Source organism: Buteo buteo, chromosome Z (genome assembly GCF_964188355.1).
Source record: "Buteo buteo chromosome Z, bButBut1.hap1.1, whole genome shotgun sequence".
Lineage (NCBI taxonomy): Eukaryota > Metazoa > Chordata > Aves > Accipitriformes > Accipitridae > Buteo > Buteo buteo.
The window spans coordinates 12,669,389-12,694,439 of NC_134204.1; the positions used below are offsets into that span (position 1 = coordinate 12,669,389).

Consider the following 25,051-nt stretch of genomic DNA (forward strand, 5'->3'; position numbering starts at 1 on the left):
TGCTTTTCTGTGAAGAAAGCAGCTATTGGGTGACGACATTTAATTGCTATTGCTTATAAAACCAAAATCCCTAATCCTGAAGTTATATACAAGAGTACGTCAGGAGAGGGCTCTACACAAATCTTCTATAGAAGAACTTAAAGGGCATGACCTCTGCCATGAGAACCTCAGTGGACTCAGGATACACAAATGAGAGATATCTATACTCTCCTCTCCTTATTTTTATTAAAAATTGCTCATAACTGGACTACTGCATCATGGTACTTGGACAAGAAGGAAATGGAAGTTTTTTTTGTTCCACTGTATTTCAAGTTTTTTCAGTTATAAACCTTCCAAAATACTGATAAATATACAGAATTCAATATATATGTCATAAAAAATATAAGCATCTATATACACACACAGACATTCACACATCTTTTGACACTGTATCACTAAAGCTATGTTTTGCAAGTGGGTAGGTCTGCAATTGCCTATTCCTTCTTCACTGATGAGGTTAACTTGGAATATCTACCCTCTTTTCAACCTTTGGCTCCACAAACTGAGGGGTGGGGGGAAGCACTTTCTTACTCACAATACAGATTTCTGTCTTAGGTTTCATAACTTCTTTCATCCAAGTAATTTCTAGTAGTTCTAATTCAAATATTCCACCCTATATCTTGTGATTTCAGCTCTGCATATGTCTGAGCATAAGCTCCCATTTGGCAGCCTGGTTCAGCTGCAATTTCAGCAGAAGTTTCAGATTACTTTCCTGGGTGAATTTTGCATATTGACTCTTCAGTGCATATATCACTTTAAAAAGATTAAAACATACATTATGAGAACTCACACTTACTAAGTGTGGAAAAAAAAAATCAAGAAGGTTTCCTATTTTCTTGGAAAAAAAAACCCAGTGGTATTATACAAGTCTTTCCCTCAGCAGTTCCCTAATAAGAACCCGATGGTTCCTGGTGACTTTATGAACCATTACATAACATCTATTTATGTTACTACTAGCTCACAGGATCAGATTCATAGTCTACACTTAAAAAACCTCAGTGGGTTATAAAACAAGATTGCATCTCTGTAAGACATGTGTATCAGATATGCTTCAAAATGAAACAGTAATAAATTCAGATTAGATCCTTTAGGGCATTTTGAACTTTACCGATTTCTGTAGCCTTAACTGGGAGGAAAATAAATGGAGTGATAAAGTACAAATCGCATGGCAGAGGGAGAAAGGCACAAAAGCTTTAGTGAAACATTCAAAAGATCATTTTTAAATAGAAAGACAAAACTTCTCTATCTCTGTTCCTATTAAGATTACAGAAGAACAGCCAAGAATTTCCAGAATGAAAACATACACTGGAACACAAAAGTTTAATTGGAATTAAATAGCACAGCTACTCTATTTGTGCAGAGTTCAATGCATCTAAAAATATCACAGACAAAACCAGCAAGCCAGCATTCAGAAAAATAAACCGTTGGGCTTCATTTCAACTATACGAAAAAAGATCTCCAAAATAGGGTGAGAAGAAAGAACCGTATAACATGTAGTGTCATCAATTCTACTATTTAATGTAATGCAATGTCCAAGATGCATGTCTTTGCTGCTACCACAGGACTGCAAAACTGTAGTTGAAACACATTGGGAAAACTGTAAATCTTTTGTACCTTCTCTGTAAACCACTAAAAGTGAGCAAACAAACTTTTTTCTTTTTTTTTTGGCAGCAGATGGGGGTGAGATTTCTTAGCAGCAACCTTCCAGTTTATGCAAAACCAGACTCTCAGCTGGCCTTTGTGTGACCACCAGAGGGCAGGGCAGATGTAGCCAAAGATGAAAGCTTTCCTCCACAGCAAATTACAGACCCTGTTAACAAAAGCTGCACTTTTATTTCCTGAAAAGGTAATTTAAGACTTAGTGCTCTCCTTGTAAAAGCCTTAGATAGGAAAAGATTTCAAATCAGTATAAGGAGTCCAATGCTGTCTTCTCACCTGGAAATTATTTCAGATAGCTACAGAGACAAGACATCAGCTTATCAACCTTCTTATTTTAAAGTGAAATTGCATTTTTTAAGCAGTGGAGACAAAGACCCGATGTTTTCACCAAGGTTTTAAGTGATTAAAGCAAGAAAATGTTACCTTTTAACAACAGGGTTTAGACATTGAGCAGTGACCATAACAGAAGTGTTAATAAAGTAATTTATTAAACCACAAATGGAAGTTATCAGTGTTTAGAATACCAAATTACAACATAAAAACCCCACCACCACCCAAACCCAAGCATAATACAAAATCATGCAAGTGCTAATGCAAACTCCAATTACACACACAAGAAACGAACCAGTTACAGTATACACGCAAAAATACTGCCCAGCAGTATCCTTTACTCTTTCTTTCCTGACACTTTAATAAAATTAGTGTCCATGTTCTATGCTAACCTTCGCTTCCTCAGTCAATTTCTTCATCCACATTTAAACTGGTAAGTACTGAGTACTAAAACTTTAAAGAGCTGTCCCTCATTCTTCTTGCCCCAAAAGGTGTTTCCTACCATCTCTACTGTTTCTAACTATAGAAGTCAACCATTGCAGTTAGTAATCGCTATGTGATCAGAAGCATAAGCTTGTATTTTGCAGCATTCCTGTTCAAATCTGCATGCTAAAATTTCTCTTGGAAGAAAAAGCTAATGCTTCAACATTCTTCTCAGCCAAAGACATATGTGATATGAAATGAGGCAGTAAGTAGAAGAATTCAAGCCCTTTAAAGGCAGCTACAGAAGGAAAGAGTCTGATGAGGGAACAAACCCATTACAAAAATCTATTTTAAGAGCTCAGAAAGTGAACTATACCCCTTGGGGGGAAAGATGACTCACTCAGAAGGTAACAGAAGAAATTTACCTTAGAAGAATTAAGGCTCGTTTCCCACTTTTCTAAAGCCAGCTTTTTTTCTTAGTATCTTCTTTCTAAATAGAATAAAATACAGTAAAGGTAATTTACCAAAAAGCTCAAACAGTCAATATACTCAACAACCAGAATAATTCTCAAAGAAACCTATCATTACTGAAAAACAGAACATGAAATCCCCAGTTATAGCGAACACTCCCTTCCCCTCACTGACCTGTTATTTGGGAATTCAGCTGTAAAAATAAACTTGGTGCTTGCTATGGAGGAAATGCTGCAGGTGGGACAAATTAACTCATTAAGATCCAGCAGAAAAATCTCTTTTAGTCATTTTGATTTATTTCAAGGCTGAAGGACTTGATCAAAATGCATAAAGAATTTGTTGATTTGAGTGTGATGCTTCTAAAACCTTAGCATTCTCTGTGCACCAGGTGTTGACCTATAAGAAAGCAAAGCAGATAGGGATTACAGAGACCCGAACTGCCATTACTATTCTAATATGAAAAGTTAGTAAAAGCCTTGAAAAGAACGGCTATGTTTTTTCAAATTCATATTCTACATGTGGACACCATCTTGTGTGGAATAGGTATTTTCTTTTTCTTTTTTTCTTTTGTTGGAGTTGAGCATTAAGTATTAAAAGATCATCTGTTCATCCTCCACAATTACATGGCTTGACAAGCCTGATACTTGCGCAGTGGTGGTAATTACTGTATTTGCATGCATTTGATTTACTGTGCTTTGATTCCATATAAACAACCATAATTTTATTTTCCAAAGGTCTGGCATGCAGTAAGAACTGTATTTTTCAATTTTTCTTTTTGTTTTGCAAGATACATAACAGTATGAAACTGCCAATTTCCAAGAATCAGTTAAAAGAGTGCACTTCTAATTTCTGGTATTAACTTCCTGTTTTCCTGCTGCTAAAGTGAAAAAGCGAAGTGAGAGCAAGTTTACCTCAATTCATGGTGAGAGATTTAAAGACCTCATGTATCCCTTCTAAAAACCTCTTCGCCTACCACCCGTTAAGTATTTTTTCAGAAACACTGCTTAGGACTTGCAGCTGCTTATGGTGATTCTGGGGGATTATCCCCTCTTGAAACATTATGTCTATCCTTCTGGCCCATGTTAATGAACGGAGATCTTTGGAATTTAAGAAGGCCCAAGACTTTTGATTTCAAACACTTCATTAATAGGTATTTGCTCTTGAAACTACAGAGGTTGATCAACCACCACCCCACTCTACCTGTATCAACAACAGCTTTATCTGGAAGCTAGGACTGGAACTAGAGTCCACTTCCTATTTCTAATGGTTTGCTTGCACTTTTTACAAAAAGCTTGCATTGCCACGGTAGCAAAAGCACAGCTCCAGAGGTAGTAACAATGAGAAAAGGACTAAACTAAACTGGTAATGTTTAGTCTACATTTACTGGCATGCTGCCATGCTTACAACCCAACTACATCAGCCATCAGTGCAAATAGTAATAAGCAAACAATAACAGGCTATGTTACTTTTGTGTGAAGTTGTGTTGACGACAACACTTTTTTAATGTTAATAGATCGCATCATGAACCAAAAGAAAGTACAGGCTGAAACACGTAACACAGGCAGACACAACATGAAACCCCTTGGCCTTGGCGTCCTTGGCCTACTGCAGTTTGCAAGGGCTGTTAAAAGTCTTCTCCCTTCACAAAGCCGGGGGCCAAAGACCCTCTCCCCACCACCCCTCCAAAGAGGTGTCATTTTGGTTTACCTGGGAAGCTGTTGGGTGCTTGTTTAGGTGAACTAAGCCTGCAGCCCCTCCTCAAGTCCTGACACAGGCACCAGCACGGCACTTTGGAGGCAGCGTGTTCTGGCGTAAACACGCTACAGAGATTGGCAAAACTGTCAAATTACATTTTCAGGTTGGGGTTTTTTTGGGTTGTTTTTGTTTCGTTTTGCTCGGAGGGCTTGTAAAAAGCAGGTGTTTAAAACAGGAGCCGAGGCTGTTTTCCCCCTCGGCCCCCAGCGCCTCAGGCCCGCGCTTCACCCGCCGTGGCCGCCGAGGCGGGAGCCCCGGCGCTCCCCCCGCGCCGCGAAGCCCTGAGGCGGGCAGGGGGGACGAGAAGGAAACCCAAGTCACCCGGTGAGCGAAAGGGGAACCGGCGCTTTCCTGGACAGCGCCTCAGGTGCCAGCCGGGGCTGCGGTTTCGGTATGCAAAGCCACCGCGCCGCCACCGCCTCAGGCCGCTTCCGCGGGCACGGCTGGCGGCCGGGCGCTCCCAGCGAGATCGAGGAAGCGCTGCAGCCTGCGAAAAAACCCAGCCATTTACAGGTTTCTTTTTTTTTTAAGGGCTCTTTTGAAGTGTTAAGGGCCGTCCTCCCGCAGGCAGGCGGCTGGTGAAGCCGCGGCCCCGGCAGCGCCTCCCCTCAGCGGCACCACAGCCCCGACGGCTCCCGGCTCCAGGCAGGGCCCTGCCGTCAGCCACACAGGTTCCCCTTCGGAGGGCGCGTTTCCTCCGCCCCCCCCCCCCCCCGGTGCTTGGTTCGTGGGAGGCTGCGGGGACCGGGAGCACCGGAGGCGTTCTCTGCCGCCGGGGGTGGGGGCAGGAACGAGTAACAAAGGGACGCGTCCCCTTTAAACGCCTCTCTCCCGCCCTCTCCCACGTGGTGCAGGAGAAGGGTGGGGATTCCGCCGTGCGTCACTTCCGTTCCTCTCGTGGTGTGGAGGAGCCGCGCGCGGACTCGGACGTGAGTGTTGGGGTTCCCCCCCTCGCGCCCCATCGGGGCCGCCGCCATGTTCTCCGTCCCCCGCCCCCGTCGCCGGCTGCCGGGGTCTCGGCCGCCTCCCGGCCGGCGCGGGGGAGGCGCGCTGGGCGGCCGTGCGGCCAGGCGAGGCTTCCCCTTTCCTCGAGTGCCCGCTGTGCCCTGCGGGAGGGATGCCCCGCTGTGGAGCCGGCCTGGGGCGGGAGGAGGAGCCGCTGTCGAGGAGAAGCTGCCATGTTGGGGGGGCAAAGAGGATTTGAATGAGGGAGAAAATGGCGGCGGGGAACCGCCCGGCTCCATTCCCCCCACGCTGGGATCTGACCCTGGCCGCTGACGACCCCCGATCCTCTTTATTTTCTCCTGCCTCTTCTCTCTTCCGCCGCCGGTGACCTGCAGCCCGCTTGCTGCCACCTTGCCCCAGGAGGACCTGGGCGTCCTTGGTCCCCCCCCCCCCCTCCCCCTTCGGCCCCTCGCTCCTTTCCCCTGGGGGGGCAACGCGAGCCGTGCAAAAGAGGAATAGGGGAGGAAAATGGCGTCTGGGATCCGCCTACCTGGTGTTCCTGGCTCCTCCTGGCTTATCTTTCTTCTCTATCTTTCCTTCGTTCTCGCTTGGCCCGTCTCATTTGGCCCTCGCTTTCACCGGTGCTTCGGTGTCTCCTCACGCTCTGCCTGCCAGCCTCTCTCTCTCGAGGGGCACCTACTCCCTCCCATTTCTTTTCCTCCAGTTTCCGCCCCCACCTTCCTCCATATTGTCAATCCCTCATCCTCGTGCGGACCCTGGGGTTATCCCCTGCTGGTGCCCGCGCCGCCCCGCCTGTGAGTTTTTTCTTGTTCGGCTCTCCGATTTCATGTCACTGCTCTGCTTATTTTTACATTGTCCCATGCCAGCTCTCTTCTGCCTCCATCCTGCAGTGTGGCTTATGTGTGTTTACCCATACCCTGTTTCATTTTCAGTGCTACAGCTTTCATCCTTGTGCTCCAAGCTATTACGGCAGAACTTATCCTACTTTAGAACCGCGTGCTACTCAGACTCTGTTTTTTCATTTGCATATGTTCTTTTCACTGCCAGTTTAAACATGCCACTATTCCTTTTTCTTTCCTGATATACGGTTCTTTAACCTTTTCTTAGCATTTCCTAACCGTAGTTTATTTTATACGGTTTCTCTCTGGGATGCTTATTTTTATTCTGAAATAACAAAAGAGCTATTTGTTACAAAGAGTTTCTAGTAGCAGGCAAGATATGCAACTGCTATATCTAACCACACGTTTGCATACTAGAGAGATTCAGAAGCACACCTGGCAGCATGTATTCAAGGAAAGTTGAATGTCCACTTGTCTGGCAAATGAATAGACACTAGTGACTGATGTGTTGAAGCTGCAGTGGAAATATTAATTGCAATACTGTAGTTCACTGTAACTGAGGTGCTTTTCAGACGTCTGTATTATTGGTGGGAACTTTACCTTCATGTATGATGATTATGCAGCGTGTTGCTTGCAAATCCAACTGGGTGAAATGCCCATGTAAGAGTATAGATAATGCTAGGGCCTTAGTAGTTTATATTTGTGAGTGTAATACAAAGAATTCAATTGGACAACAGTATTGTGTTGTATTTTTTACATTATGGTTTCTGTCATATTTAGGGCTGTATGAAACTGGTGAAAAATTGTCCCTTTGTAAACAGTTCAGAAAATAAACCACTGCATTTGATGCAGTTGCATCAAAAAGGGGAAGAGATGTAAGAGGGAAGAGTGTTTGAGATCACATCTACAATGTGCGTTAGAGCTTATGTGAAAATGCAGGCAAGTCTTTTGGAGGGTTTTCAATAAGATGAAAACCTTTACAAACAGGTTTGACGATGGCTTTCCAGCCATAATGGGACATATTCCTTGTGTAGTGTTCTCACGTTATTTTTCTCTTCCTAGAATGCCTAAGTCAAAGGAACTAGTGTCTTCAAGCTCATCTGCCAGTGATTCAGATAGTGAAGTTGACAAAAAGGTGAACATTATATACAGTTTATTACTCATGTATTAACTTGTCTATTTCAGGCTGCGGTTAAGGAATTAGGTGTTCATTATGTCACAACATGCATGTCATTCCATACAATTTATCAGGCACTTAACCCAAAACACACCCCTCTATCTCCCCCTGCCTATCTCCCCCTGCCTCCCCCAACAACTACAACAACAAGGTTAGTGTTTGGGTGGATAGGATGCTTTTTGCCTTGCAGTACACTTTTTTTCCTTAAGTTGCATTTTGCTTTCTTCAGGGTTTTCCATATGATATATCTAACCGCAAGCTTCCTGGAATTCTTTGCTGCTTTGTGGCAAGTGATAGAAGGCTTCTGTATAAGCTGCCCCTGGTGGCAAGAATTTGGACTAATTTTGAGAACAACCCCCCCCCCCTTTTGGTATCTGGATTATTTGTCGAAAGCAAAAACCTCTACTTGCCCTGTCCTCCATGTGCCACTTGCTTGTCTTGTTTGCATGTTCTTTTTCTCCATTTCAGATTCTTAGATTTACTGTAATACCATCTGCTAGTTTCTCAATTAAAAGCTGACCCAACCTGAATGTCTTTGAATTGATTATTTTTAACATATGATGAATGTTTTAAATGTATAAATTGAGTGTTCCCATTTATTATTAATATTTATTTAATTTGTAAGTCTGTATAGATGTACTAGTCATTATGAACAAAACCAGAAAAAGTCAGTGAATTTATATTTTTAAGAAATGCTAGATGGTAACACAGACATCAGGTGTTTTAATGTAGTACATGAAGAGACTTGGGCTGCTTTACTGAATTGGTTCAAATATCGCACTTTGCAAATTAGGCATTCTGTCAGATCTTAATGTAAGAGAAAATGGTCGGGGGATTTTTTTTGATAGGGAACTGTATTCCTGAAAAGGCATAGTCTTAACAGTCTGCTTTAGTGGGCAGTAAGGTGGTTTGGTGTTTGTTTTTTTTTTTCCTATTATAACCTCCTGTATTTGTTGGAACTGTTTGTCTTTAAAAGAGGTTATCCACATATGATTCTAGCAGGTGAGACTAATTTTTTGGTATCTTTGTATTACTCTTTTTGGGGAGGGCATGGTTACTGTATAACCATTAGTAGAAATGGTAACTTTGTAGCATCTGCAGGTAATTTGACTTACAGGTGATGCTGTTTGAATGTTTTAAAAGCATGTTTAATTTATCATGCTATGGACAGAGATTGGATGCTGATTTAAAAAAAAAAATTATTACTGATGGAGGTGATTTCCAGATCCTTTCTTCATTATCTCATCTAGTTTTTTTTTCTTTTTTAGAAGAGTTGTAAGCTGTCCTGCAGTTTTTGTTACACTTAGTGGAAAGGAAGGTGAAGCTTCCATCAGACTTTAAATTTTTTATTAAAACTACTGAACTGACAGTATTACTGCGCAGAAAGAGCAGGATTTTTGAAATGTATTTTGATCTAATTCAATTGTCTTTAAAGCCAGAGTGTTACAGTAAACTTCACTGAACAGAATTAGGCTCATTTGAAGATTTTTAGTTTTTTCTAAATTCCAGTCTAAATGTACAGTATTGTGTTCCTGCTTTCACAGCAGGAAGGTGATGATGTGCATTGCATAGTAGTTGTTTGTGACCTGTAATGTAAACTTTTCTGTAACTTATAGAATGAGTTGTGGTTCATGCTTTTCTTTTTTTTATTCTTGCTCCAAGGCAAAGCGGAAAAAGCAAGCAGCTCCAGAAAAGCCTGTAAAGAAACAAAAGACGGGTGAAAGTTCAAAAGGTGCAGCTTCTTCTAAGCAAAGCAGTAACAGAGATGAGAATATGTTTCAGGTAAAATTTATGACTTTTAGAGCCTGGCTAAGGTAACATGTTACATCATATTCAGTATAAATCTTATGAGGTGATCTGAATATCTTGACAGCATAGTGCTTGGTCTCTTGAAGCCTTGGCCAAAGGGGATTATGATGCTAGCACACAGATGAGATGCTCAGAAAAAGCATTGTCAGGTTTCAGCAGAGTAAAACAATCTGAGTTGTAGCAATTGATCTAACCCTCACATTTTTGCCCATGGTAACTCTGGGTTGTCATTTTGTCAGTAAATACAGCACTTACCATGAGTATACTGTAAATATTAGATCAGAACTGTCAGTACATGGAAATGTTTTTTAATCAGGGCTCTTGAAAGAAAGGTTCATGGAAACCAAAGTATGGACTCTTCACTCCTATTTAACTAGGTCAAGGGCAACTTGGCTCCTGCATTATAAGGCAGTGTCTTGGAATAAGTTTTGCTTGTTCCTTTGTTTTATGATGCATGTTTTTTTCACAGAACATCCAGAAAGATTGAAATTTTTGACATGGTCCTTGTTTTCAAGTTGGGATGAATGTGCATTTTTCAGTAGCAAAATGCATTTGTGAATTCAGGGTACTGCAGTTCCTGGGATTTGCTGAGGCAGTAGCAGTGTGTGCTGAGAGCTGTGCAAAAATATATGTAGCTCAGAATTACCCGTTTTAAGGGTGTGGGTCAGGAATTATTAAATGTCTCTGACTAGCTGGCTGGAAAGGAGCTTAAATTCTTAGAGACTTTGATTCTTAAGTTTGTGAAAGGATGTGGGAGAGGTGCCTAATAAGATGGTCCCAACAGTGAGTAAGGCAAAAGAAACTCTTTGGGGCTGTAGATGTGCAAAGTAATGTGGCAAAAAAAAAAAAAAATCTTCTAGAGAGAAGACCTGCTTAACTGATATTGTAATAGAGGGCAGTTATTTTTAATGTATCAGTTCTGACTTTCCTCTTCACGTGTAGTTGGCAGAGCGAGCTTCAGTTGAAGACAATGCCCGGACTTCCCCATCAAAGGAAGAAGATAGTATTTTTAGTTCTGCTGGGGCATGCTTTGAACCATGTAGGAAAAATGAGATAGTGTCTTCTACACCTTATGAGGTGAACTGCAGTTAGAACTCAAAAAAAGCTATGTATAAGCTTTATGCTATGTTTGTAATAAGTGCAGAAATTCCAGCCTTGGCGAAAGTTGTTAAAATTTTTAATGCTCCCCTGATGCAAAAAAACCCAAACCCTTTCAAATAAAAGCAAAAGTATTTGTGTGCTCCGATTTCTTTGAACCTTTTTGACCTAAGATAATAAAAAGTTACTAAAAACAGACAGTACAGGACTCGTGTTAGTCTGATAAGAACAGGATTCTTCCAGTGTTGAGTATAATACAGAACAAATATTTGAATATCACCTTGACCTAAAACATCAGTGTTACTTAGTCTCTGCCTGCCTTTTATTTAATCAACAACAAAATTTTTTTTAGATAGCTTATTGTGTTATGTGAAGTATTGTGATTTTTTTTTCATGCTACATCAGCTTATGCGTGTTAACTAAGATGCAACTGTTTCAGTGCAGAAATAGCACTGTAGGTCTGAGGATACTTCCCCTCTCTCCCCCCTACCCAGGAGAGCATGTTAGAAGATCTAGGTGTGTGTTAATTTTTTAGGTATGGTTTTGTTTGTTCTAGGACTACTAGTAATACTAGAAACTCCCCTTTCTACTTTCCCATGGCAGTAAAATGATCTGTGATGTGCCAGTGACTTTGCAGTATAACTTAAAAGTGTGGCTTCTGTTGATGGAAATCATGCTGTAAAGCATCTGTAAGATAGTCAGAAATTCTGTAGTGTCCATATTGTATATGGGAGTGGCAGCAAATGATGTGAAACTTAGAGGCTTGTTCTATACTCTCAGGGTGTGTTCTTAAACTATACATCTTCCCTTAATATAGAGCTCATTGTGACTGCTGTATTTGGAAGATTCAGCATTTTCATAAAGATCTACATTTTATTGGTTTTGTTTCAGACTAATGTTGGTGTAATGGTATTCTTGAGACTAATTATGAAGAATAGTATAAATATAAGTAGAAGGGAATTAATTCAGTGTAAGACACCAAGTGTATTTTATTTGTTTACATGTCTTGGCCTTTTTAGGTTTTATAGGTAGCCTAGTATACTTTGGAATTTGTTAAAGGATTTGGGTGCAGTTGGGATATAGAAATTTATCTTACTCCCATTTCTGATGTATTACTAGAGGCCCTAAGGACAAGCATTATTCATGTAGAAGGGTTTAGTGTTGATACATTAAATTCCTGTCTGTGGCTTCAAGCTATCGTGAGGTCTGCATCATGTACTTTGGTTAGTTTGACAGATCCTGTCATCTACCTATGCCTGATTTGGATAAGGTTTGTTAATGCTGTCAGGATGCAGTATTACTTGACTACCTAGAGTGGAACGACGTTGCATGATCAGGCATTTCACTGAAATTGTTGCTTCGACAGTTGCCTGTATGTGTATTGTCTCATCTCTCCACCACCCTGCTCCTTTTATTTGTTATATTTATTTTAAAGTTTGGGTTGTATTTGTTTTTTGACTTGTGAGAAATAAGTTCTTTGGTTTCCCTGTGTAATGTCTTTACCTATCAGTAGATAAATACATAAGATTATGATGCTCTGGAAAGGTGATTCATTTAGCACATGAATTCTGAAACTTAGGTGGTCACTGATGCATTTCACAATCAGTTTGCCGTGTTGCAGATCTCGCTGTTCACACAACTCTTTATTGCGCTCCTTCTAATGCTATACATATAGGTATCAGATAAGAAAGAAGGATTTTTTTTGGTGTTTCTGCTTCTACAGTGTGTATACAGTTTAATCAACACAAACTGGAAATAGGAGGAAGAACGGTAAAGAAGGTGGTTGCTGAAACTCATACAGGAAGTCGGTTGCATAGCTGTGACGGGACCCAAGACACAGTTCAGTGCATTTTATTCTAAGAAACAGAAACCTGGAAATAATGCTTTTAATGTCTTCTGATTTATGTAATTCAATACAGTCTAAGGAGCTGTAATATTTAATAAAAAGCATATGAACTTGTCTGTGAAGGTTGAACTGCAGTAACTATGCTGCTATAAAGCAATACAACCCTTGGAACACTTGTGATTACAGAGATACAAAGATGTCTCAGATCTGTGAAATTATTCTAGGACTGTCAGCTGCTGTGTGAAAAAAGAATTGTTCAGAAATGAATCTGTGCCAGAACTGCAGGTAACTGAGCATCGAGAAGCATCAATTTACTTAAATGGTTAAATCTAGATTTTGGTTGAGCTTTTTAACCTTAGATGTTCATTGAAACTGTACTTCAGAAGCCTACTTAAAGGTTTTAGCAGTGGCAGCTTTTGCATAGAGTTCAACTAAACATTCAAAATATAATGTGAATATTCAGCTGCAATCTAGACAGTGGTATCTACTTGCATCAAAGACGATGATGCTGCATCAAAAGAATCATGACCAGCAGGTCAAGGGAGGTGATTCTGCCCCTCTACTCTGCTTTGGTGAGACCCCACCTGGAGTACTGCATTCAGCTCTGGGACTCTCAACATTAGAAGGACATGGACCTGTTGGAGCAGGTCCAGAGGAGGGCCACGAAGATGATCAGGGGGCTGGAGCACCTCCTGTGAAGAGAGGCTTAGAGAGTTGAGGTTGTTCAGCCTAGAGAAGAGGAGGCTCCAGGGAGACCTTCTAGCAGCCTTCCAGTACCTAAAGGGGGCCTACAAGAAAGTGCGGGAGGCACTTTTTGCAAGGGCATTGTCATGGTTTAACCCCAGCCAGCAGCTAAGCACCATGCAGCTGCTCACTCCGCCCCCCCCCCCCCCCGATGGGATGGGGGAGAAAATTGGGAAAAAAAGTAAAACTTGTGGGTTGAGATAAGAACAGTTGAATAGAACAGAAAAGAAGAAGCAGTAATGGTAATAATAAAATGACAATAATAATGATAAAAGTATTGGAATATAGAAATGATGCATAATGCAATTGCTTACCACCTGCTGGCTGATGTCCAGTTGGTTCCTGAGCAGCGACCCCCTGAGGCCAATTCCCCCGAGCTTATACACTGGGCGTGATGTCACATGGTATGGAATACCATGTTAGCCAGTTTGGGTCAGTTGCCCTGGCTGTGTCCCCTTCTCAACTTCTTGTGCCGCTCCAGCCTTCTTGCTGGCTGGGCATGAGAAGCTGAAAAAGCTTGAGTTAGTATAAACAATACTTGGCAACAACTGAAAACATCAGTGTGTTATCAACATTCTTCTCATACTGAACCCAAACCATAGAACTATACCAGCTACTAGGAAGACAATTAACTCTATCCCAGCTGAAACCAGGACAGGCATGTAGTGATAGGATGAGGGGTAATGGCTTAAAACTGAAAGTGGGTAGATTTAGCTTAGATACAAAGAAGAAATTCTTTACTATGAGGGTGGTGAGACACTGGAACAGGTTGCCCAGCGAGGTTGTGGATGCCCCATCCCTGGAAGCGTTCAAGGCCAGGCTGGATGGGGCTTTGAGCAACCTGGTCTAGTGGAAAGTGTCCCTGCCTATGGCAGGGGGGTTGGAACTAGATGATCTTTAAGGTCCCTTCCAACCCAAACCATTCTATGATTCTGTGTAAAACCTGACAATTTCAGCATTTTCATATGGAACTGCTTCCATTTAAGGTAGACTTACTTAGTAAATGTGAACTTTGCATTATTGCCACTTACCTTATAGTAGTTGAATTAAGACATACAGTCTTAAAATTTAAATCCTAAACCCTTTTACTGTATTTGCAGCTGTAGTCTGCTATATTATATTAGATTTTATTTCTTGGAGCAAATCTGGAATTACTTGGCCCTGCACTAATATTCTTTGATAGCTCTGGGGAAAAAAAGGTGTTGTGGAGTACTACTACTTGAAGCTGTTCTTAGAGGTGACCTTGAAAGTCACTGAAGTGTTAAAGGGTAAAACCAAGAAATGTTGTCCATGTAGGCTATTTAGGATATTCTTTGCCAGCAGTGCTGAAGGACTTGGGCATAGTACCAAGTTTGGTCTGAAAGAACTAAGCTACCATGACATCATGCCTTATTTTTGAATGTTAAATTTGTAGTACCGTGGAAGTATTTAATAAAGCAGTTCAAAAAATACTATCTTGTAATCTGTAGCATCTTGTTCATTTTAAAGGATGCTTTGAAGTAGAACTGCTTCAGGCTTATAGTATCTAAAGATGTCCTAATTGTTTTAAAGTCGATTTTGGAGTTAATTTAGCGTGATCTGCTTAAGAAGAAGAATTACTTTAAGCAAACATAAAGCATTCTTGTTTATTTTGTCAAATAACAGCTTATGACTTAAACATCTGTGGATAATTTTCTTTGATTAGACAGTTACTCAACCTTTCTGGTCAGACTTAAAGCTATTAGGGTGGGTTTGGGCTCTCGTTAAATTGTATCAAAATGCAAGATGCATAAACTAAGGAAGCTGAAGACTAAAGTTAATGTTTCATCAGGAAGGAATATTCTGTTATAAAATTGTTTACTTTAGAATGTGTTCTTTCTAAATAAAGTGTATTCAGAAAGTGCATAGAGAATTCTGAGAATTTCTTACATGAACTGTGTTTGATTGTGTTTTTATTACCTAATTTCTGATTCTCAAATTCACATTATAGTTTGAATTTATGTGAACAAGTATTTTTTTATCCAATTTGGTCAGATCTTTAATGAGCCTAAATATGTCATGTAACGCGTAGTTGTCAGTGTGACTGCTCCCCTTCCCCTGTGTCTCTCCGCCGCCCGCCCCCCCCCCCCCCCCCCAAGAAAAAAGCACCCTCATAATTCAATTAAGCAACTGTAGTGCAGAAATTATGGAATTCCAAAGTCATTTCATATTATGCTACATGCTGGTAAACTTAAAGGATTCAAATGGTTTTTTGGAACACCTGGTACAGTGAGATAGTCTTTTAAGCACAGTTCCAATGAAATGCCATGAGGACTTGGGACGGGGTGTGGCACAGTTGGTGGCTAACTTTCATTTTGATCTGTATTTACTGTGTTTAGAAAAAGAAAAAAAGAACCCAAACAAAAACCCCTCTAGAAATTGTGATTATCTCATGTGAATATCTAATTTGCTTTCTCTATGTATGGAATGGACTAAAATTTACATTTGGGAGTAGAGCTCCCTTTTTCCCTGTTAGTTTACAACTGCTGCAAACGAAGATGGTTATGATAGAGGCAAAATTTTATTTCAGAAAACAATAATTTAGTGGTTTTTCTAAGAAGTAAGTGTGTTAAGAATGTAGGTATTTTTATTGTAGGAGAGCTAGTTTTACATTGAGCATTGGACGCTCAACTCATTTTAAGTCGTTCATCCATTTATATTGTCATTACTTATTAGCCTACTGACTACTCTGGCTTAAGCTTTTGATCTAGTTGTTTCTCTGGTGTCTAAAATAAGCTGCAGTGTGCCATGTCATGTGTCTGATGCTGCTGGGAAAAGTGAATGCTGTAACATGTAAAATACCTAAAAGACCATTATGTGTGTTTTGACAGATTGGCAAAATGAGGTATGTCAGTGTTCGTGACTTTAAAGGGAAAGTCTTAATTGATATTAGAGAATATTGGATGGATCAAGAAGGTGAAATGAAGCCTGGCAGAAAAGGTATTGTTCTGCTTCATGTTATTTTGTATTAAAACATTGTCTGCAGTTTGCTGGAGAACTTTGTGTATCAGACTTTTATGCTTCGTTGCTACATAATATTTTTAGAGTAGTATTTTTACATTTTTATAATTTTATTTTAACAAATGATTGGTTTTATCTGTAGATTATAAACAAAAGCAAAGGGGCTTTGTTGGCCTGAGTCTGTTTTCCTAAACAGATCCTCCATGATTTATGGAAAACAAGGCATCAAATACAAGCAGATTTGGTATGGGAGTTACAAGCATAGCCATACTCCCTCCCTCCCCCCCCAATTAACAATGCGATTTCTTTCTATTATTACAATTGGTTTCTTATTTAAAAATTCACTGAAAAGATTTAACTTACTAATTTGTGATGTTATTTTCTTTAAAACAATTATGTCATTCAGTTTCTGTCAAATTTTAGTTGGAAAATATTAAAATGTTTAATGTGACTAATTTTGGAAAAAATATGTCAGGATTTTAATTGAGGTGAAAATACCTCAAGTGTTCAAGTTTTGGTACTGTGCTTCTACTCTGCAGCACGGCATAAGCCATTGTGCCTTTAATTGCCACTCCCATATCTGTTTTTTATGGCATGCCTTCACTGAACCATTTTCAGAACTTTGCCACCTGGAAGATGAGGATGCAAGGACAGTTATGGTAGTAGTGCTTTGCTTAATGTCATGTTGCTGCTGTTAGGAAAGCCTACTTTTAATTGGTTTTCATATTGCATGAAGAAAAGGGGTAAGTATTAAACAATTCTGCCCTGGAGATTGAAGACATTTAATATAAAATCAGTATAAGGTTTGTTACATTCTTCTGGTGTGTCCAGGAGCAACTCAGTGAATAGACATTTGGAACACTTGAGAAGCATTTTCAACATTTCTTAAATAAGCACTGAGAACAGGTTTGTATGAACAGGTGTACTGGTACTGTACAGGAAAATTTCTTGGTTTGGGTTTGTTGTTGCTACTTAACAAAAAAGATTACTCTAACTCCTAAGGGCTTTAACCTGCTGCGTTTTGAGGTGGAAATCAAAAATATATGCAGTTTGACAAGCAAACTACAATGGGATTTGATGTGCAGGCCAAGTGACAAAAATTGCATGATGTAGATAGAAACGCTTATTGGTGTGGCAAAAGAGTCTGAATTTTATTAGGATAAAATTAATAATATTATACAGTATGTGAGCCTAATGTTCCATTGATGCTCTTATGAGCTGCTTATCCAGCTATCCTGAAAACAATATAAGCAGTTGAAATTGTGTAAAAAAACAGGAAAAAAACCTTGAGTTTTAAATTATTGTGTCAGATTGTTTCAAACAGCAGATTGTTTCTGAACTGCGTGCAGTTCAACTGGTATGTGGTCCAGGAATATCTTGATGACGTTTGGTCCCCTAATAATGGTTACCACACCTGATGCTGTTTTCAGAAGAAACCTGCCCTCTAAAGACTGGTGGAAAACTGCTTAGAGTAGCTCCATGCAGACTGCTTGCTGCTCAAAATTATGGTGGTGCTCTGGATGGTAGAGGGATAGACAGGGATGGTAGAAGTCAAAAAGGCAATAAGCCCCAGAAATGGAATTCAAAGTTTCACCTGTTTTCAGGTCCTGCTCCACCTGCAGGGAGAAAGCAATGAAGGAAGCCTGGTCACTGAGGGGGGAGAGTGAGGGTAAATAGTAGAAGAGCCTGGCTGGAGAGAGTATGAGAGGTAGGCCTGTGAGTCTGTACTTGCACAGAGTTGGTGTAGAAATTGTAGGGGAAGAATGAGGAGACCAAAGCACAACGGAAACGTGCCTGGACTCAAGCGTGAGGAAGTACAAATTTAGAACTGAGGAGGTGGGTTGTGGGGCACTGAACGATTATTGATTGAATGTCACTAGAAACTATAGTGAACTTGAAGTGAAAAAGTAACTTCTGTGTTGGTTTGTGAGTGCTAGGGAGTGGAATAGTCTCTCCAAAATGTTATTTATGATATATGTTATTTACAGTGCTTTAAGAAACAGGAGGAAAAAAAAAAAACAACCCAGAGTTATGGTACTTTAAAAGCACATAGAAGTTCAGTCCCCAGAGGTATGGCTTTTAGGAGCCAACAGGAATACAGATGATTTCCTACTTCTCACCTGGGGCTTTTGTGCTGCCTTCTATCAAGGCCAGAGCTGTATTTCGCCTAATACTTGTGAATGAATTTGTTACACTGTACTTACTTTCTTTGTAATTTATACTTGTCCAGAGATAAGCTGAAGTCTGAAGTTAAATTGAAGTGTTACAAATGAGTAGTTTCACTTTGTAACTGAGATGGTTGTTGAAGTAGCTCAAGCATTAATCGTTATGACATAGATGTTGTGTTTTAAACCAGTCTTAATAGCAGTTTTGCAAGATCCTGCACCACAATTTTGTTTTTGTCTTAAGTGTTTATTTTTAATGCATTTCAGGTATTTCTTTAAATCCAGAACAGTGGAACCAGCTGAAGGAACAGATTTCTGATATTGATGATGCAGTAAGAAAACTGTAAAGACAGAGCCATACAGAAACTTTTATTTTAGTTGTTTAAAGCGGTCTTTTTACATTGGCTTTTGTTTTCTAAAATATTGTTTTCCAAGCTATTGTATATTTGGATTGCAAAACGATTTGTAAGATGAATACTTTTTTTATGTGCATTAAAAGTGTATTCTGAGTGAGGCTATTTGTGTATACTTTACTAAAAGGAAATGTGTTGCTTTCACCTCATGGTGTAAAATAAACAAATCAAATAATATGTAAAGCATACTTGTTTATGGCCTTTTGATTGAAGGTGTTTGCTGGTAAGGCCACCTAATAGCTTTAGTCTTTGTTTTAGTTTCAGCTTAATTAACAGTTAATACGAATTTGTATTCTGAGGCAGTTTCTTAAAATATATCCATTTATTTTTTTCTTTTATTTCATACTTTTTGGTATTGCCCTGACAGCTTTCTGCTTTAAGACTTGATACAAACAGTGAATACTTGGTAAAACACATTTTTTGTAGATAACTTTAAATACTGTATTTGCAAATTTACCCTATTTATTCGGATGTAAACAGTCCTGAGTATATAGACTTTTTTGCATTACTTGCATGAAGCATTATGCTAAACAGTAACACTTGAACACAAGCCACATGCTATTTCTTCCCATTTTTCTATAGCTTGCTTGACTTAGAAAATATGATTAGCCTTTTTTCTTGGACCCTAGATTTTAGAATGTGATGCATAAACTTCCACAGTAATAGACATATACCTCAGAGTAAGATAGTACTTAAAAGGTCCAAATGTGGTTATTAGTTAGGTACCCTTTTCAAGCTTTACATTAAATTCATTCTTGAACACGAACACATACTAACTAGTTATTCTATAGAAAAGAACAGTTAACCTGTCTTTGTAGGGCTTTTGTTCGTTTGAGAATATTGCATAAACAACGATGCTTAAACTAGGCTGTAACACAGGTTAAACAGTCAAACAGGGTTAAAATGGCTTCAGCCAAAATGCCTGGCTATCATGCTTCTGCCCTGTACACACTGCTTGCCCAAACCTCTTAACTTGGCTTGCTTTGTGTGGCTTACATGTGCACAGCTGTTTTATTTGTACAGAAGATACTTAGCGTTTACAGTGGAGCGCTGGTACGTAGTGGATCATGACTCTAGCAAACTTTGCTTGTCATCCATTGTACTATTCTGGTAAGAGAAGCTTCTTGTCCAGTGGAAGCTCTATTAGACTAGATGCTGCCCCAGTTGAAGGGCTTCTTGGTAGGTGTCACAAACAGTGGATTGAAGAAGGGAGAGTAAGATGTTTGAGTAGAACTTGGAGAGATAAGGGGCATACCAGTACCTAAGTTAACGGCGAAAGATCAAAGTTAGCTGACACATAATAACTTCAATGAAGAAATGCACGTTAGCGGAATTGGAGAAGAGTTCATTTTCTGACTTCTTTCATCTTCTTTCTTCAATTAACTGAATTAACTTGATGAAAATTGACATTTCAAGGCTATGTAGTGAATGTACAACCTAATTGGTTCGGCTGTAATTTTCCCATTTGATGTTAATGTAGTTTTAAAATTTTGTATGGATAAACAGGATATACCATTTGTTTAATTTTGGAATATCTTAATATAATTGTTTATATTGCAGACACGCATGGAAGTGCCATATACAGATTGTTCCTGTGCTGCGGAGTTTATAATTCAATACAAATAGGTATTGAAGGGTGAGGAAGGGTGACTTCATCAAATTAAATATATATTACTTAATTATTATATCAGATACATCCACCTGCTTTTTAACTTACCTATTGTTGACATATTACAAATAAAGTTAAGCTCTGCTTTTGTGTAGCTCAGGAAATTTTTAAGAACTGCTTGAGAGTGAGTAAAAGGGTGAAGAGATGTTTTGTGGTAGCAGATGCATTTTGGGGCACAGCATTTTTTTTTGAGTGACTCTTAAAGGCGTGTAGGGGTATTCGGACCAAATAGAATAAATATGAAATAGGTGTTTTTTATATGTGGTATGTATATATGATTTTTTTCCTTTAAATCTGAAATTTTGCAACCAGATTTCACCCATTTTACCTCAAAACTTCCATGTGGCTACTTTAAAGTGCGTGATACATTAGAGGGAATGTTGTCCTCACTTCAATTACTGTGGTAGTAAGTCACTGGCAGTTGAGTATCAGAGTACAATATAATTTTTTTCAGGAAGGTGGAGAATTAATTTCGTTCATTTGCGGGGAGTAAGTGAAAAATTTTTAATATAGTGATTAGTTCTCTTGTGGAAACTGATGGTAGAGGTATTCAAAGAAATTAGTATTTGTTAACCAAGAACTATTAGTTCCTGTTATAGATAACCCCCTTGCTGAATTTGTGGTGATAATTACTGGACCTGTTTATGCCATTTTACTTGATAAAACTTTAGGCAGTTTGATTTTACTTAGCTTCTGTGTTTAAAAATAGTTTTCCATCTGCCAGTTATGTTTCTGCATGTAATAATGATAAAATACCACATATTTTACCCGAGCCAGTCTTAACATCTGCATGAATGTCATACAAAAAAGTTAACTAAATAAACCAGTCAGTTTCACAAATGAACTCCAAATGGGATGAGTTAAATTGTGAGGGAATTCGTTGCACTTCAGATAACTGATGTGCTTGTTACTTGATAAAAATTTGACACATTCAGTGTTATTTTGAAATAAATAGTTGGTAGTGGTTTATCATGTAATTATCTACAGCTGCAGTCTTTCAATTTGAGAAGAAAATTCAGATTGTTTTTTTAATAAAGATTATTTTCTTGCAGACAAAATGGTAGTTAGGGTACATATAGAAGAGTCCATGGAAGAAAACTGCATGTATGAAAAGGCTGTGTAATATGACGTAAAAACACTGCTCCCTTTCCCACTGGAGTGGCAAAAGAAAGATGCATTTGTTTCTTGATGTTTATGCAGGGCATATTAGCAATATGTTTTATAAGTTAAACCTACTGTGAAGCTTAGGAGGAAAAATAAATCACAGTTAGAGCTGCCAAAGTACCATATGTGTGATGAATCAAACTGTCATGTACAATGTTGCTCTTATGTAGAGGTGTTCATATTGAAATTAAACACAGTACTAAGTTTGATATTTCTGTTAAAGGAAATGCCCCAGTTACTTCTTATGTGATCTGTTAGCAAAAAAAAAAAAAGATGATTGTAATTCTGGTAACTCAAATGTCATATTGTTAATCATGTGGAATGTTACATGTTTGCTCTGGGGGGATCTGCTGCAGAGAGGCCACTGGAAAGATGAGCCCTCCAACTGTAATTACCTTAATGTTCAAATAAAAAAATAGTTAAATGGCATATGTGTAATAACAATTTGAACACTTGGAAATAAATGAAGACTTCTGCTGACATAGTGTTATTTTTAGTAGAAATTTAGCTGCACTAAAACTTACTTTTTCTGAAATCATTATGGAAATTGCTGTTTGTTCCTTGCAACTGCTGTAATTTGGAAATGTGAAAACTTAATCATCTTATACTTGGTCCATGTTTGTGGGTGGGGGATTGATTGTGTAACCCAGAGGGATAGAAGTTTTTCACTATGACAGAAGAACAAGTGTTATCTAAATACAGAAGCAGGAGATAGAAATGTGTTTTCAAACATCAAACAGAAGGAAAGTGCCTAAGTCACTACTGTTCAGAAAATGGCTGATTATCTTTTTCAGTGGAGTTTCTTTTTGATGTGACAATAAATGTAACTGTAGATTAGATAGAAAAAAGCTTCTCACCCATTTATTTATTATCATTGGTCAGTTAGATCAATGTAGTCTTCTTTAGGAAGAACATTATTTTTTTTCACATGCTTGCTGTGACTCATTTGTAGGGAGTGGATTAGTTGATTATGGCCTTGAATCTAACATTTTTCTGTTAGTTTAAGCAGCTTATAGCCACAGAAACAGAAATGACTGTGGATCGAAGGGAAGAAGTGGAGTTTGGGGTTGATGGAGGGTCACCATGTCCTACTTATTTCTCATTTACTGCCATCCACTTACTGATAGGATTCATCTTTGACTGTAGCTCTGGTGACTGTATGGAAGAGCAATCAGGCAATGTTTTTCCTGTTGTGAATCAAGCCTGTATGTACCCTGCTGTCAATATTGTTATATAGAAGTGTGAAGACACCTGCTGAAGAACTGAAATAAATGGTCCTTGGCTTAGTGATGGTTTATCAGGGAAGCTTAAATTGTGCTGTCTTGTGAGCAGAGGGACATGCTATTAGTCGTCGGGATAACTTAAAGGCTGAGAAGTTGGTGACAGCTGTTCCCTTGGTATTTCACTTCATTTAACAAAAATGTTATAATTTTTTGTAAGATCTGCTTATTTTGGTTTTCATTGTACTTTTCCTTTTAAATGAGTCCATATAGTTGTCATTGATGGGATGGCAAATGAGGTTGGAACTGAGGTTGGTTGAGGACTCAAGTGTTTAAAAATATTGTTATCCTTTGGAAGGAGGTGGGCTCTCAACCCTAAAGGTGACTAGAGCTTGCTGTAAAACTGCAAAAGTTGGAATGAACACTGTTCTTGGAAATCTCTAGCTGTATTTAATAAGGCTAAATAAGAAAAACATTTTATGCCTCCTTGGCCAGCATTCCTAGTAGACTACTGTTACCAGTTCAGTTGGGCAGAAGTTAATGAGGTAAAAACTGCTGAAGTAAAGAAATAGTAAGTTTTTACATAACCCTGTTACTGCTGTCATTATCGAAAGAAGTGCTTCATTCCTCAAGAGTTTAAATGTTTTATGCTTTCACTAATAGGCTAATGTGCCAGAATAATTTTCAGGCTGTTGAAAATAAAGCCCATTTCGTTTTAGGAATAGAAAGACCTAAGTTGTTCTATTCACCAAAACGTCATCACACAATATATCTGAGGGAGAGGCGAATGGCATTGTATATTAAGAACAAACTTGAGTTTGATGTGACCCTAGCAATGAACTACTTGAAATTGAAAGTTAGGTAGTATAGAGCAATAAAATTTTGCAGTGTGTTTGTGGTGTTGATTTTATGTAATCTTTGAAGCTTTTTGCTAGCTATCTCAAAATGAAATGGCTCTGCAGAGCTCTGCTGTTTCTTCTGCTTTCCATTTGCCATCCCTTACTGAGACCTGCAGCTTGTATTCTGGCTGGAAGCATCCTTTCGTCTCTTGGAACACAAGCATTTCTGGCTACGCTCACATCACATTACAAGGAGTATTGTAACAATTGGATCCTAATGATAGCTGGCAGATACAGCTGATATTGCTAACAAAGGTCAATTAATGGTCATATGTCTTTTTTTTTTTTAGCATTGTGATAAAGTATACTTAAAATAGTTGGATTACTCTTGCCAACATGCATACTTCTCAAAGGAACTGATTTTCTTCATACTAGCTTGGATTATTGTCTTCAGTGAAAGTAGTGGGCAAATGCTTTTTCTGCTGAAGTGATTATTAACAACTTGGAAAATGCCACAGTGAGACAGTTCCTGGAATAGAGTTATCAGCTGGATATCTGCCTGCCATAAGCAAGGATATTTGTAATTGCAGTGGTTTGGTTAATGGAAAGAAAACCAGTTGCTTGCGTAGCCTGAAAAGTTCCTAAAGTGCCATGTAGGATATTAGTAGCATTTATGATGATGTAAAGACTGCCCTCCTGGCTGTTAAAAGAAACCTTTGAACAATATTAATTTGCAGTATGCTTGTCCCTACATATACCCTGGTAAGAGAACTAGTCACCCTGATTTCCTCTGAATCACTCAGACTGTGTAGGGAAAGTGCATATCTTTTTCTCGTTCTTACACAGCATCTATTTTGTAACTATTCCATAGTAATGTGCATTTCATCTGTCAACACAATTTGTAGTAACCCAAGGAAAATGTTTATAGCTTATCTCTTAAAATGTTTGGGAAAAAACATTTTGGCTTTTGGGGATGATTTTTTTTGTAAATAAGTTACCTAGGTATTTTCCCCACCCTCCTATACATTTGTTTGTGCCTTGGTATTTTAATATTTGGTATTTTGTTTTGCAGGAAACTGGAACGACTTTTTTCCTGTGATCATTAAGGTGTTTTGCAGCTCCGTATTTTTAGCATGCTCCAGTTGCAGCTTTTGAAAATGAACTTGCAAAGGTCATGCTTGGATGCATTTCTTCGTAGATTTAGTTAGATTCCTAAATTATCTGGCTGAGACTGTTTGCTCTGTAGTCTGAGCAACTGTTGAAAAGAGAATTGTCTGTCAGGACTATAAAATTGCAAATTTGTGATATGCCATGGGAAAAGGTGAGGAGAGGGAAATGTGCAGTTAAATAAGTTTGTGTTTTTCTGAACTTTTTCAGGACATGTTCCAGAAACAATATTTTTTGCATCTTCAAGGCAAAAACTAAACCCCAAAGTGTTAAAAACCG

The 25,051-nt window shown here is 39.0% G+C and overlaps 1 protein-coding gene and 1 long non-coding RNA gene across 4 annotated transcripts; one reads left to right on the plus strand and one right to left on the minus strand.

Annotated features, from left to right (window-relative positions):
* Positions 1-968: 968 nt before the first annotated feature.
* LOC142027452 (uncharacterized) lies at positions 969-6,457 on the minus strand. Of its 2 annotated transcripts, none has more exons than XR_012649141.1 (4): positions 6,173-6,457; positions 3,097-3,318; positions 2,877-2,941; positions 969-1,849 (listed from the first exon to the last, which is right to left on the minus strand). It is a non-coding gene; the product is annotated as an uncharacterized LOC142027452 (long non-coding RNA). The 2 variants fall into 2 exon arrangements; XR_012649140.1 differs by lacking the exon at positions 6,173-6,457 and adding an exon at positions 4,630-5,526.
* Positions 5,528-18,809, plus strand: SUB1 (SUB1 regulator of transcription). 2 transcript variants are annotated; one of them, XM_075021669.1, is made up of 5 exons: positions 5,528-5,606; positions 7,545-7,617; positions 9,322-9,441; positions 16,006-16,114; positions 18,568-18,809. In XM_075021669.1, exons 2-5 carry the CDS (start codon positions 7,546-7,548, stop codon positions 18,645-18,647), a joined length of 381 nt encoding a protein of 126 aa, XP_074877770.1. In that variant the 5' UTR covers positions 5,528-5,606; position 7,545; the 3' UTR covers positions 18,648-18,809. The 2 variants fall into 2 exon arrangements, with proteins under 2 accessions (XP_074877770.1, XP_074877771.1); XM_075021670.1 differs by lacking the exon at positions 18,568-18,809 and adding an exon at positions 17,740-18,545.
* Positions 18,810-25,051: the final 6,242 nt, after the last annotated feature.